At 40.9% G+C, this 15370-nt stretch overlaps 1 protein-coding gene across 25 annotated transcripts in view; it reads left to right on the top strand.

The window, feature by feature from the left end:
* Window positions 1-15370, top strand: part of Ncor1 (nuclear receptor corepressor 1) — a 164671-nt gene that overhangs the window by 135435 nt on the left and 13866 nt on the right. For 21 of the 25 annotated variants that reach the window (XM_050163639.1, XM_050163640.1, XM_050163658.1 and 18 more), the window contains 12 exons: window positions 540-623; window positions 979-1235; window positions 1511-1865; window positions 2710-2931; window positions 4852-5061; window positions 5484-5633; window positions 5969-6136; window positions 8807-8972; window positions 9302-9795; window positions 12691-12819; window positions 13592-13755; window positions 14013-14224. In XM_050163639.1, the coding sequence (XP_050019596.1) occupies window positions 540-623; window positions 979-1235; window positions 1511-1865; window positions 2710-2931; window positions 4852-5061; window positions 5484-5633; window positions 5969-6136; window positions 8807-8972; window positions 9302-9795; window positions 12691-12819; window positions 13592-13755; window positions 14013-14224 (2611 nt within the window). The remainder of the gene's footprint in view (window positions 1-539; window positions 624-978; window positions 1236-1510; window positions 1866-2709; window positions 2932-4851; window positions 5062-5483; window positions 5634-5968; window positions 6137-8806; window positions 8973-9301; window positions 9796-12690; window positions 12820-13591; window positions 13756-14012; window positions 14225-15370) is intronic. The other 4 variants (XM_050163655.1, XM_050163642.1, XM_050163661.1 and 1 more) reach the window with 2 other exon arrangements.

Here is a 15370-nt window from a genome sequence, read left to right as displayed (position 1 = left end):
TTTTTTTTAATTGAAATATTTTAGATTTAGCTTTGGGACACAGGTAGGGTGTGGACAGGCCTTGGCTGGCTTCAAACTCCTTGAATTATTTTCTTGACTTCACTCCACAAGTGCTAGAATCATAGGCATGAACTACCAAATCCAGCTGAAATTTCTTTTTGTTTTAAAGTAAACTTTATTGTGCTTCTTGATCACTTTGTATTTGGGAAAATGTTCTATGTGAATTATGATATTATGGGGCAATAGAGATGGCTTAGAAGCTAAGGGCACTGACTGCTGTTGAAGAGGGCACAAGCCTGTATATGGTGTGCATATGTGGAGATCAGAAGGAGCTTGGGTATTGAATTTAGGTCATCAGCCTTGACTGCTGGGCATCTCACCAGTTCTTTGTGATAGTTTCTAAATTGTGTACGACTTTGAAATGACATCCCTTCTATCACAGAGGTTTTTATCAAAATTATATTCTCTATAGACAATATTCAGTATTATGAATTAACTATATTATGTCTAATTACTGGATTTCTCTACTGTTTTGCAAGGTCTGATATGCCGAGCATTGCCCAGAGGGAGCCCTCATTCTGACCTCAAAGAAAGGACTGTCCTCTCTGGTTCCATAATGCAGGGTACATTGTGTTTTGCCTTTTTATTATACACCGATTCACTGGCTAGGTAGTTTAATATTAATTTTACAGAATATTAAACCTACTTTTCAAGATATTTTACCCTTTGAAGTATTAAATGTTAAACCCTGATCTTAACTTTTTTCTTAGCTACATCATTTAACAGAATGTTTTAGTTGTTAGATCTTTTAATATCAACACATCTTTATAAGAACCATTCTGAATATATTTTGGGTAATCCTTAAAACATAATGACTGATGAATGTCTACTTGAGGGTCTATGGCAGAAGTTCAGTGGCAGGGCTGTGCAGCCATCAACATTATTTTAACAAGTATGTTTCCCGAACTCTTCCTAAAGGCACACCAAGAGCAACAACCGATAGCTTTGAAGACGGCCTTAAATATCCCAAACAGATTAAAAGGGAAAGCCCTCCTATCCGAGCATTTGAAGGCGCCATTACCAAAGGAAAACCATATGATGGTATCACTACCATCAAAGAAATGGGGCGTTCTATTCATGAGATTCCACGACAAGATATTCTAACTCAGGAAAGCCGAAAAACTCCAGAAGTGGTCCAGAGCACAAGGCCAATAATTGAGGGTTCCATTTCCCAGGTAAATACTTCATAGCTCTTTCTATCAGCAATTCTACTTAAGACTGACACCTATGAAGCACTTTAAAAAATTTGATTTAGTAGTTCTAGGTAGTTCTTATGCCAAACTTCTTGGTAGTAAATCTTTCATATACATATTACCAGTTTTTCTTGTATACATAGTTTAAAGTGAATAATTCAGGAGTGTGTATAATTGCCATGAGCCAGACATACACCTGAGAGGGAACAGTATCTAGGTAATTCTGCTATCTGTAATGTTTGTTTCATTCCCCTTAGGGCACGCCAATAAAATATGACAACAACTCAGGTCAATCAGCTATCAAACATAATGTGAAGTCCTTAATCACAGGGCCTAGCAAACTACCCCGTGGAATGCTGGAAATTGTACCAGAGAACATAAAAGTAGTAGAACGGGGAAAATATGAGGATGTGAAAGCCGGTGAGCCTGTGCGTCCCCGGCACACGTCAGTGGTGAGCTCTGGCCCCTCCGTTCTCAGGTCTACACTTCATGAAGCTCCCAAAGCACAGCTGAGCCCGGGAATCTATGATGACACCAGTGCTCGCAGGACCCCTGTGAGTTACCAAAGCACCATATCCAGAGGCTCACCCATGATGAGCAGAACTTCCGATGGTATGACTTTTGTTGAAACATTTTTTTACCTTTTACAAATTGAAAAATACCAAATAATTTGCTCTAGATTAGATCCACAGGTTTTAGGACTAGGGAAATAGCTCACTCAGCAAAAATTCAGTCAATAAAATACTTAACTGACAAGTTGAGTTCAGGGGTGGGGGGTGGGGAGGCTGAGCATAGTGCTTATAATTCCAAGGACACTGCATACACGTGGGGCATAGATATACTACAGGGCAAAATGCCAACGTACATTTTTTTTAAAAAAAGGAAAAGAATTTAAGGGAAATTAAGTCATATGGCTAATGTGGTACACTTTATGATACATAGAAATCTCCACAGTGAGGGTGGTGCAGAGTGTAGAGATGTGGTAGGTGTACAGGATCCAGTCTAATCACAGTGGTGAGTAGGGGCTGGGCAAATGGATATGTATAAGGTAAAGAATCACTGTAGCGCAGACTGAAGAGATAAAATTAGGCTAACTTTTGGTTGACAGGTAGCAGGGAGGTTAGGAAACATAAGGAGGGAAGAAATCGAGATTTGCTACATGTGGGGCCCAAATAGGTCTGTTTTGAGAATTTATGTATTAATATCATGCAAGATACATGATCATTTACAGTGGGATTTAGAGAAGATTATTGAACTTCATGATCTTCATAATTTTAATATGAGGTTGTTTAGAATTATTGCTGTGCTCCAAAACGTCACAGTGGTCTCTAGGTTTCAAGGCTACTATTAGTTCTTAATCTTGAACTTATTAAAAGATAGGATTTTGTATGCTGGGACCCAGAGTGAAGTTTTCTCAAGGATTTGTGGCATTGGTGGTTTGTTATTGCTGTTACAGTTTCTTCCAGCAAGTCTACCAGTCATGAAAGGAAATCGACTCTGACCCCAACCCAGAGAGAAAGTATACCAGCCAAGTCTCCGGTGCCTGGGGTGGATCCTGTCTTGAGCCACAGCCCATTTGATCCCCATCATAGGAGTAGTGCTGCAGGAGAGGTTTATCGGAGCCACCTTCCCACGCACTTAGATCCAGCCATGCCCTTTCACAGGGCTTTGGATCCTGGTAAGCTCAATATTTAATGACAATTTACAGCACAGAAATACGGTATCAACGTGACTGTATGTTAATTACAGTAGTTCTGACTACAGGTCAGTGCCTTTTCTTACTACTGACTAAATCTCACCATTGTTTCTCTGTTATGAAAGAAACTCCCCAGGCTTATTAGCTTTGGTTTTTGTTTTTTAATGAAGCCATAGTTTAAAAGACAATTAAGTGACAAAACCATTTTAGAAAGCTGGGTATTGTGTTGGGAAGCAGAGGCAGGTGGATTTCTGTTAGTTCAAGGGTAGCCTAGTCTTGGGTTTATATCCTGGTTCTTACAGCAATTTCTATTACCAGGTTGTCCTTTTAAGGCAGAGAAGCCAGGCAAGTAAGATGGGTTCTAAGGTAAAGGACCTTGCTTGCCACCAACCTATGGCACCCACACAATGAAAGGGGAAACAAATATGCATGCCTGCACATAAACCTCTGTTCACACAAAGTAAATAAAAAAAATTAATGCAGAAATGCCTGAGGTTACTTACCTTTCGTGATAGGGAACCTATAAGAATATTTTATCTGAAAGCTCTGCTGTTGCCAAATTGTTACTTGAACCTAACCCTGATACAGAGATCACAGACCAACTTATAATAGTTCATTCCACGTAAGCTTTTGACTTAGCAATGGTGTGAGAGCAAAACCTAGTAAGCAGAAACTTTTAATTGTAAACTGGGATCCTTTTTGGGGCTAGTAGTATGTAGTAATGCCTTTCATGATGCTAAGTGCAGCGGTGAGCCACAGCCCCTCAATAATGAATGGAAACAGTTGATGGGTACAGTGTAAGTTGTGGGCTTATATATTTAACGCGCTTCCATAAGCTTGTTGTGATTTGCAGACCACCTGTGTTTACGCAAATGTCTCCCAGAGGAAATGTGTTTCAGCAGTCACACTTAACTGACTTGGAGTTCTGGATAAAAGTTTAATTAATGGCCTAGAAAACATATCAGTGGTTTTCGCTTTCTTTAGGAGAACATGTACATATGAATGGTTCCCTTAACTTTCAGACAAAACTTTTTATATTTCCTCAGTGTCTATCATAAAACTTTAATAGTACTTTTATCTTATTGTCTTATTTTTTATAGCTTATAAATGGTTTTTAGAATAAGGACATTATCTCCTACTTTTTATACTTATAACTTCATTGCATCCTGTCTCATGCTTTTATGCAAGGGCTAAGAAACAACAATTCATTTACCAAATCCTGTTGCTGTAGCTGTTTGTTTTGTCCATGGTAAAGCAACAGTAGCTTGAGAAATACTGGGTAGCTCTTAAAACCTAGCACAGTTTTCAACTGGCCCTTTATAGAAAAAGTTTGCCATCCTTTTTCTTTCAAACACATGCATTACTGACTGGTTGTATATAGTCATTTTTACCTCTAGAAAAATAAAATTCCCATTCTAGAAATTCTTTTCATATGTACTCCCACTGTTGTGTTTTCAAAAAGTCCTTTAATTTTCAACCACAACTCTTGTGTAACTCAGTGAGAACTTAATAGAGTTTCATGATAATAATTGAAAACAAAACTGCTTTGGAAATGTTCAGAATCTGCCCTTCCCTTTTCCCATTACATCTCAGGGGTTAATGAGTTAGGCTTACGGGATGTGGTGACACATACCTTTAATTCCAGCACTCAGAGGATCTCTGAGTTCAAGGCCAGCCTGGTCTGCAAAGTGAGGTTGAGGACAAGCCAGGGCTACACAGAGACTCCCCCTTCAATAAATAAATAAAAGGAAGAAGGAGTTAGACTTCATGTCACTCCTGGAGTGGAGTGAAAGTGGCTCCTGCACTATCACAGCTGGCAGTGCTTCCTCACTGTGCCTAAGGACAATGTTTAGCAGGCTAATCTCACACACTCAGTGCCATTTTTTTCTTTCTCTCACTCAGCAGCTGCTGCTTACCTGTTTCAGAGACAGCTTTCACCAACCCCAGGATACCCAAGTCAGTACCAGCTTTATGCAATGGAGAACACCAGACAGACAATCCTAAATGATTACATTACCTCACAGCAGATGCAGGTGAATTTGCGCCCTGATGTCGCCCGGGGACTGTCCCCACGAGAGCAGCCACTGGGTCTCCCTTATCCAGCTACGAGAGGTATATAGAATTTTTTCACATTTTCCAATAGTTAATAAATACTTGCTAAATGAATGAAAGACATAAAAGGAGCTAATACTTGTCTCTATAGACTTTTGCCCTGAAAGCAGATAAAGTAATATTTTGAGATGAGTTGAACAGTAAACATTAAAGTACTAAGCTTATAATTGTGAAGTGTTTAAAGTTCGTGTTTTTTTTTAATACGTCCATACCTGAGGTTATTTGCGGTTATTGTGTTATCAGTACTTTCATATCCTCCTTTAAGTCGTAAGCAATGATAATTTTTTAAACTTTTATTTTTGTTGAATGCAATTATCATTGTTATTATAAAGAGACAAAATGGAAAAATCATGTATGCTGCTGGAGTTAGGTGTCAGTTTGTGGTAATGCCTAATATAAGCTGTATTTGTCTTTTTGAATAGGAATCATTGATCTGACAAATATGCCTCCAACAATTCTAGTGCCTCATGCAGGAGGAGCAAGCACTCCTCCCATGGACAGAATCACCTACATCCCTGGCACGCAGATTACTTTCCCTCCTAGGCCATACAATGCTGCGTCTTTGTCTCCAGGTGAGATGCTGTAAGCAAGGGCTCCAGAACATAAGTCCAGGAGTTTTCTAGGGACAAAATTGCTTAAAATTTATACATCTCTAACAAGACCAAGACACTTCAGTTTTTCTGGTATAGAGGAATTCTGAGCATCTTTCTCCCATTCTGCTCTTCATTTAACGTATACATGTAACTCGATGCTCCACAAATACCCTAAATGCTTATACTTTGCTCCATCTGCTATCCGAGACTCTTAAACTTAATACAAACTTAATACACCCGTATTTGAAGCTGGTTGACTCTTTTTGGTTATTTACAGATTTAACATGCTAGACTGACAGTTTTGTCTTTTACAGGACACCCAACACATCTTACAGCAGCCACAAGTGCTGACAGGGATCGAGAGCGGGAAAGAGAGAAGGAGCGGGAACGCGAGCGGGAGCGGGAACGGGAACGTGAACGCGAACGCGAACGCGAACGCGAGAGGCTCTCTGCTGCTTCTGCTGATCTCTACCTACGACCAGGTCAGTGAGAAGCTTTGCCCTTTCCTTAGGCTACAGGTCTTGGTGATTTCCTGTGAGGCATTATGCTTAATTTTTCTATGTAGACAAAAATGGAAAAACCAGTATATAATTTACATGCAAAAGTGCTATAGAAAGGGACTTTCCATGATGAAAGTGCCATTTCGACTAGTCCTAAGCAACACAGGTCATCATTTGCTCATGAAAATACAGACCAGTCTATAGTTTAAAGGGGGAATTGAGAAATATGTTTAGAAGGAAATGTGGCGTCTTGAATACAGTGCTTACATTCTGTTTAGGAGGTCAGTCATGTGACCAGTAGCCTGAAATGTGTTAGAACTCTGAAATTGTCTCAGGAATTCATGTGTGTGCCAATGGTGGTGTGAAAATTCAGACACAGAGAATGGCCAGAAAGAAACTGCTGAGGAGAACATAGAAGCAGAATCAAAGGAGCCAGCAGTAACTTAATGGGTTAAAAAATAAGATTGAGCTGCAAATTAAAACACAGCTGAGCTCAACCTGATGGACATGCCTATAACTCGGTGTCTTGTTGGGATTTTATTGCTGTGAAGAGACACCAAGACCACAGCAACTCTTATAAAGGAAAACATGTAATTGGGGCTGGCTTGCAGTTCAGAGGTTTAGTCCCTTATTGTTATGGTGGGAAGCACGGCAGTGTGCAGGCAGACATGCTGTAGAAGCAGCTGAGAGAGTCCTACATCCTGATCTGTAGGCAGCAGGACAGAGAGAGTGACACTAAGTGTGGTGTGAGCTTCTGAAACCTCATCCCTGTGACACACTTCCTTCACCTAGGCCATGTCCACTCAAACAACCACAGCTCCCAATTCCCTACAGCCTTTGGAAGCCATTTTCATCCAAGCTACCACACCCAGCGTTTTAGACTTCTACACTTAAGCTGAGGCAGGTAGACTATACATTTGATATCAGTCTGGCATTAGTAACAAGAGCCTGCCTCATAGAAAAAGGAGTAAGGAGTTTGTGGGTGGTGGGGTTTAGAGTGACACAACATGAAAAATGGCAAGATCAGCTGGGCGATGGTGGCGCACGCCTTTAATCCCACTTGGGAGGCAGAGGCAGGCGGATCTCTGTGAGTTCGAGACCAGCCTGGTCTACAGAGCTAGTTCCAGGACAGGCTCCAAAGCCACAGAGAAACCCTGTCTCGAAATACCCCCCCCCCCCCGCAAAAAATCCTATACTGCATAAATTATGTGGTAATATCACAATATTCAGTTTATGTAGATTATATTAAACATGAAAAGTTACAGTCAAATTCAGATGATACAAAACTTTGGTAGGAGCTAGGTCTTAAAGTGACAAGTAAAAACATCAAAATAATATTTTCTCATTAGATACTGAATTGATCTTTTCCATGTAGCAGGTTCACAAAAATAGACACTGATATATGACAAATGCCATATAAATGGGGTCACTATTGTGTACAAAAATGTAAAGACTAATTGGTTAGCAGTTTCACTTCTAGGAATTGGTCCTATAGAAATACTGATGTATGTCAGAGTATATTTAGAGGGAGAAAATTGTCAAAAGTCTGGCTGAAGTAGTACTGGCTATAGAAATAAGTCTGTGCTAAAATTAAAATGTCTAGCTCTTACGCAGGCAAAGAACGAGGTAGAAAGTAGGAGGGAATGCACAGTACAAGGAAAGTAGAAAAGAAATTGACTAGGGAACTAGAATTTAAGATTCTCCTAGCTCTGCTGTGCGAGAGTTAAAGCTAAGTGGGTAAAATTCTCAAACCTCCAAGAAGGGTAGCTATGAAAGACAAACTTTGGGGAGGGTACTGTGATTATTCCATCTCACAAGAGAAAGCTTGCTGCAACAAATGCAATTGTTGAGTAGAAGCAGAGCAGAGGACTGGGGTAGTAAGAGAGTTCAGTTAGTGCTTGCCACTTAAGCATGGCATCCCAAACCATGTAAAAACACTGGGTATGTTACCATGTGCTTATAATAACAATGCTGGAGGGGCTTGGACAGTGGATCCCTGGTGCTCACTAGCCAGCTTGCCTACCCAATCTCTAGACTTCAAGTCAGTGAGAAGAAGTAGCCGAGGAAAGACAGGGATTAATCTCTGACCATGCACATGGATGTACACGTGTATGTACACCCAAAAAGGCAAAACAGGAAGAACCACGTTTGAGTGCAGGAACCCCAAGCTGTACTGCAGCCACTGTATGTTATTTTCACTGTGATGTATGGGAAGTTGTTTGACTCGGGAGAGCACACTGAATGCAGTAGACTCTGTAGCGCATGTGCAGGATGAGCATACAGCACTCTGTTGTTGGTTCTTCTCTTTCCTTTCTGGAATTGAGATAGAAACACCTAAATGGAAGTGACAGTAAATGACATCTAAGATTATGCTTAATTTTTGTTGGGTTTTATTATATCTTTATCGAGAAACTTAGAATCCATTTCTAGAAAGTATGGTATCGAGTTTCTTTTCTTTCTTTTTTTTTTCCTTTTGGTTTTTCGAGACAGGGTTTCTCTGTAGTTTGGAGCCTGTCCTGGAAAGTATCAAGTTTATTATTCTCATGTTCTATCTAGTAATACTAGGAATTAAAAATTCCATAAAACTTTCTGCCTTTATTTTTGTATTTGCTACTTTTAGATTATCCGTGTTTCTTTTTCTTCTCTCTTCAGGCTCAGAACAGCCTGGCCGACCTGGCAGCCACGGATATGTTCGCTCCCCTTCCCCTTCAGTAAGAACTCAGGAGACCATGTTGCAACAGAGACCCAGTGTTTTCCAAGGAACCAATGGAACCAGTGTAATCACACCTTTGGATCCAACTGCTCAGCTACGAATCATGTCAGTCTTTTGTACTCTCATAAATGTTTTGACCAAAATAAGTACATATTTTGTATATGTTTTTTATTTTAATTTACATTATTAATGACTGACTCTGCGCGCGTGGGGGGGGGGGGGACACAACTGTGGGAGTCTTTCTTTCTACCATGTGGTCCAGAGGATTGAATTCAGGTTGTGAGCCACAATGATTTTTTTAAACCACTGACTAAAATAGTCAAACTTTTCTATTTTTTTTAATGTAATTTGTTCTTTCATTTTCTCCACAAGCCTCACCCCCTCCCCCAACAACTATTCTTTCCTTAAGTACCTTTCTTTTATTTTGTTTATAGGCCACTGCCTGCTGGGGGCCCTTCAATAAGCCAAGGCCTGCCAGCGTCCCGTTACAACACTGCTGCGGATGCCCTCGCTGCTCTTGTGGATGCTGCAGCTTCTGCACCCCAGATGGATGTTTCCAAAACAAAAGAGAGTAAGCATGAAGCTGCCAGGTTAGAAGAAAATTTGAGAAGCAGGTCAGCAGCAGTTAGTGAACAGCAGCAGCTAGAGCAGAAAAACCTGGAGGTGGAGAAGAGATCTGTTCAGTGTGTGTGCACTTCTTCAGCCCTTCCGAGTGGCAAGCCCCAGCCTCATGCCTCAGTAGTGTTTTCTGAGGCTGGGAAAGATAAAGGGCCTCCTCCAAAATCCAGATATGAGGAAGAGCTAAGGACCCGAGGGAAGACTACCATTACTGCAGCTAACTTCATAGACGTGATCATCACCCGGCAAATTGCCTCGGACAAGGATGCGAGGGAACGTGGCTCTCAAAGTTCAGACTCTTCTAGTAGCTGTATGTATCTCAATCCGAGTTTCACAATGTGATATCTGAGTAAAGAATTCCTTTATTCTTTAGGTAAAGAACGGCCTGATATGAAGCAATCCTAATGCTTGACAGTGATATGAGAGAAAGTATTGTGGGTGTAAAAATGTATCTTCTAATATTCTTATGACTTCCATACCCCCATGTCCTACGTAGCCCACCAATATATTATCTAGGAAAAAAACCCATAGAATTATAGTTAGTTAGAAGTGGCTACATGAAAAATAGATCTTCTGAAGGTATTTTAGGCATCTGAAAAGTAATGGGAATATCTTCAAGATCTGAGCTACCACAATATAGTCTCTCTGAGAAACTGCTAGGTTCACTATCTCCCAAAGCCTCTTAGGTCCCCCCCCTCTCTTTCTCTCTTTTCTTTCTTTCTTTCTTTCTTTCTTTCTTTCTTTCTTTCTTTCTTTCTTTTCTTTCTTTCTCTCTCTCTCTCTCTCTCTCTCTCTCTTTCTTTTTTTGGGGGGGGGGGGGATTTTTTGAGGCAGGGTTTCTCTGTCCTGGAGCCAGCTCTTGTAGACCAGGCTGGCCTCAAACTCAGAGAGATCTGCCTGTCTCTGTCTCCTGAGTGCTGGGATTAAAGGTATGCGGCCCTTAGGTCCTTTTTCTAAAGTGGTTTTTTTGGTTTTGTTTTTTTAAGTAAGCCTATTAGTGACTGATACTCACTGTGTATCTTTCTTGAGAACGGATTTGGATTCTTTGGATTCAATCTGGCTAGTCATTGTGATGTGTGTATCAAAATACTACACAAAACTGCTTTTGAAAAAAATTTTTTTTCCCCCGAGACAGGATTTCTCTGAAGCTTTGGGGCCTGCTCTTGTAAAACAGACTGGCCTTGAACTCACAGAGATCTGCTTGCCTCTGCCTCCTGAGTGCTGGGATTAAAGTTGTGTGCCATCACTGGCTATGCTTTTGAAAATTGCTTATGAGTGATGAGATAGCTCAGCAGCCCAAGGCATTAACCACTAAATCTGATAATCTCAGCCCCATAGTGGAAGAAGAGAACTGACCCCTGGCATCAATTGACTTTCACATGTATGCAGTGATAATTGGCTTTCCATACACAAAAGTAAATATATAGATGAAATATAATCTCTTTTTTTTTTCTTAGCTGTGACCTAAATCCTGCTCTATATTGAATTTTAAAGGAAAGCATGCTTAAATAAGCAGGTGTGATACTGGAAGCAGCTCAATCCTGTAGTCATTTTTCAGTATCTCCATTAAGGAAATTGAATAGCACTGGAGTAAAATATAGTTCCAAGTGTCCACTTATGTAATTACAAGTTTTTGGAGTGGGCAGCTCGTTAGTGAACTACAGAAGAAATACTTCCTTTAACCTGTAATTAAGAAAGTATACGATGTAGGTTTTCAATGTGAGAAAACTGGAAGCTCAGGGAGAAGAGAGCAGCATAGGGCATCTTGGAGGGAGCTGTGGATTAGTATGCTGTAGTCAACTCACATACCAAACTTTGCTTTGGGAGCTTGTTTTTCAGCAGCCTGCAAACAGGAAGATTTTCTGTTCCTATCTTTGAGTACAGTTACCTTTTCTATCACTGGCAACATCCTGCATGATACATGGGCTAGTGACCACTATCCATTGTCATTTTCTGTGTGACTCCTGAGAGCCTCTCTCATCCTTTACCTTGCATCCGAATCTTCAAGAGCACCAGGAATAGTTTGCAATTAGACTGTATACTGACTAGTTATACTGTTAGTTTTTGTCATTTGAGATGTTGGTTCATAAGCATCATGAGTAACAATAAATACAAGACTTTCAAGTCAGAAGGGTACTTAAAATATAATGGTTTATTTTAGCTCCTCAGCATTGTTTCCATGACAGGTAGAGGTATGTAGAGATGTCCATTTGAATAGTAAGAGCAGTATGCAGTGGCCAAGTAGTTCACCTTCTATGCCTGTGTTCAGCCAGTGTCGTAACCCTGACTTGGGCTCTGGTACAGCCTATAGATAGATGGCCTCCACAGGAGAAGATTCTTAGCAAGTTCTGCCTGGATCTCCCCAAATTTCAGCTCTAAAGCATGGCAGCTTTGTAGAAAACTGCCCATGACCTACATTTGCAGAGCCAAATAATTCTCTCTCTTTTTTTATATTTATTTATTATGTATACAATATTCTGTCTACGTGTATTCCTGCAGGCCAGAAGAGGTCACCAGACCTCATTACAGATGGTTGTGAGCCACCATGTGGTTGCTGGGAATTGAACTCAGGACCTTTGGAAGAGCAGGCAATGTTCTTAATGGCTGGGCCATCTCTCCAGCCCTCGTTAATTCTCTGGAGTGCTGTATGTATCTTAGAGGGGTCTGTGTGGACTTCATAATTGGTTGGTACTCACCCTCCCTTTGAAGTTATTTCCTTCACATATTTCCTACCACTCCTGGCCACTTTCACAATGTAAAACTTGAGTTCTTTGAGAAAATATAGCGTTTTATAAGCAATGACTAGTCTTGGAGCAGTGAAGCAGTTTTATGGCTTATTTTGTTAAGATCAGATTGTTCCACAAAAATGGAATTATTGAAGTCAATTAATGGTTGAGATCTACCCCGCATTTTCTCATTAATAACCTTTGATGGTAGCCTGTTATTTCTTTTCAAGCTCCCAGGGGCTTATCACAAATCTTAATTCTGCTTTATCTTATGCCTGAGAAACCTACAACCTATTGAGATTAGGATCACAGAGGTACCTTTTACAGTCTGTGGGTTTGATTAAGTTTTATTCCTAGTATGGAATGCTATGAACATTCTTTAGCAGAATCAAAAACTAAAATATGTAAATAGATTTGAAGAACTTGGACTTTTGAAACTTTCTGTGAATTTATTTTGAAATAAGGTTCTTTTCTTAAAGTGTCTTCTCACAGGTATGAAGCACCTAGTGATGCTATTGAGGTGATAAGTCCTGCCAGCTCCCCTGCACCACCCCAGGACAAGCCACAGGCCTATCAGCCAGACATGGCTAAGGCAAATCAAGTAGAAAGTATGTCTGTTTGCCATTTCCCTATCTCATATTTGCATTAACATTTGCTTCTAATTACCTGTCTAGGCCATGGTAAGAACAACTTGTTGCCAGGTAGTCTGCTCTAGAAACATTTAGAGCTATACTAACAAAGTGCACCTTTTAAAACTAGTTATTACTCTTTTGTTTATATTTTAGTGAAAATAGATGCACCGGGGCTGGGGAGGTGTCTGTAGGTAAAGTAACTACTGCACAAGCGTGAGGACCTGAATTTGGATACCTAGAACCCACATGAAAAATCCGAGCATAGCAATGAATCCTGGAACCCCAGCATGGAGGAAGAGGTGCAGGGAGCACAAATGATGGTTTCTTAAGTTCACTGGCTAGGCAGTCTTGTTGAACCCGTGAGCATCAAGTTCAGAGAGACCTTGTCTCAAAAACCAAAATCAAGGTAGAGAGCAATAGAGGAAAGATAGTTGCTATCAGCCGCTGGCCTGCACGTTCACACATCCATGCACACACTGGTCCAACAGGCTTGTGTGCTTGTGCTCGTGCGCATGCACACACACAGGAAAAGGGCTGGGAGCTCTGCCTACTTCTACACTCATATTGTATTCTACTAGTCTTCATGTTCTAGCTGCAGTTTTTTTTGCTTCAAGATAAAAAAAACAAAAATTAGGTATAAATGTGCATATCACATCCTTTTCTTATGTTCTTCTGAGTTATTAATATTTGATACTAAGTCAAGGGCAGAGGCATCCTTGGGATAATGTATCTACCTGCTGTCTATTAGATGAGCCCACTCGGCAGTATGAAGGACCACTGCATCACTATCGGTCCCAGCAGGAATCACCATCCCCACAGCAGCAGCCACCACCACCTCCGTCCTCCCAGGCAGAAGGAATGGGTCAGGTGCCCAGGACCCATCGACTGATCACACTTGCTGACCACATCTGTGTAAGCCTTTTCTTACTGCTTTAGTACTATTTGTTATTCATGCAGAAAGCAGGGCTTTTTGTTCTTGTTGTTATTTTGTTTTTTAACAAAAAAATCATAGCAGATGTATTCAGGTTAGTTGGCCTGGGGCACTAGGAATCTGAGGCAAGATGACTGCTATGAGTGGAAGGCCCTTTTGTATTCAGAATGAAACTATACTGTCTTGGGTAGGTAGCTAATAACCCTCACCGTCTATTCTTCCCTCTTCTCATTCACAGCAAATTATCACACAGGATTTCGCTAGAAATCAAGTTTCCTCACAGTCTCCTACTTCAACATTCCAAACGTCACCATCTGCGTTGGCGTCCACACCTGTGAGAACTAAACCATCAAGTCGCTACAGCCCAGAGTCCCAGGCTCAGACTGTGCTGCATCCAAGACCAGGCTCTAGAGTTTCTCCAGAAAACCTTGTGGATAAGCCCCGGGGAAGGTAGAGTCTTGTTTTGTTTTTACCAAACATACGTAAATTTTGTTGTAATAAGATAATTTTAATAAGTCTAGAAGTTATGAGATTCATTTCTCAAATTAAATATCATTTGCCCTTATTCTCTGGAAGGTGGGAATAGGGGTGTCTTCTCTTTATATTATGTTCCGGATGTCCACTGTCTGGGCATTAGCACTGTGTATGTATATTAATGCATATTCCAAAGTAGTTGGGTAATATTTACAGAGACTTCAGTATTCCTTCAGAATTCTTTCCCAGGCTGGATAGGTGGTGGAGCATGCCTGTATTTCCAGCTACTCAGGAGAAAGGGCAGGAAGATTCGAAGCTCAGAGCTAGATTGGGCTACATAATGAGACCCTGTCTCAAGGAGTTAATAACAGTAACAACAACAACAAAAAAATCCAGGCTGTGCATACAGTGCAGTGGTTTGACCTCTAGAGGTGTTTGTTACCATGTTCTGTCTAAAGTTTTTCAAAAGGGAAGCAAGGGCTTTAGTTCAAAGTAACAGACTAAACATCAATTGATATTATATTATATTTACATAGAACCAAGGAAATTAATGCTTCGGAATACTGAGAACAAGAATGAGTATCAGTAAAACAAAGATTCTAACAAATACTTTGAATATACACAGAGGATGAATAAACTAGATACATGGAGACAATTCTCAGGTACAAAATGAGGAGTACAAAGCTGTAAGGATGCTGTATGTAAGAAGCTGGCTGGAACCAGGCAGGATGGCACACAAGACACAGGCAAGCAGATCACTGACCCTGTCTCGAAATAGGAAGGAAGTTGGCTGATCTTAAAAGTAGAAAAGCCATATTCAGAGAGTCCGGTTTTATCCCATGGTTTTTCAGTCGTAGTCCAGCTGGTCTTGGTGAGCTCACAATAGATCAGCCCCACTGTCTCCGTGGGTGGGTGCACCCCTCGTGGTCCTGACTGCTGAGAAGCCAAGGACAATGCCACTGGGTTTTGATCCTACTTCATGTTCTGGCTTTGTGGGAGCCTAGCCAGTTTGGATGTCCACCTTCCTAGACCAAGATGGAGCGGGGAGGACTTTGGACTTTCCACAGGGCAGGGAACCCTGACTGCCCCTCAGACTGGAGAGGGAGGGGGAGAGGAGTGGGG

This window comes from Alexandromys fortis, unplaced genomic scaffold (genome assembly GCF_014885135.2).
Source record: "Alexandromys fortis isolate MF-2015 unplaced genomic scaffold, M_Fortis_MF-2015_v1.1 scaffold_149, whole genome shotgun sequence".
In the NCBI taxonomy this organism is placed as follows: Eukaryota; Metazoa; Chordata; class Mammalia; order Rodentia; family Cricetidae; genus Alexandromys; species Alexandromys fortis.
This window is presented reverse-complemented; position numbering and strand designations above follow the sequence as displayed.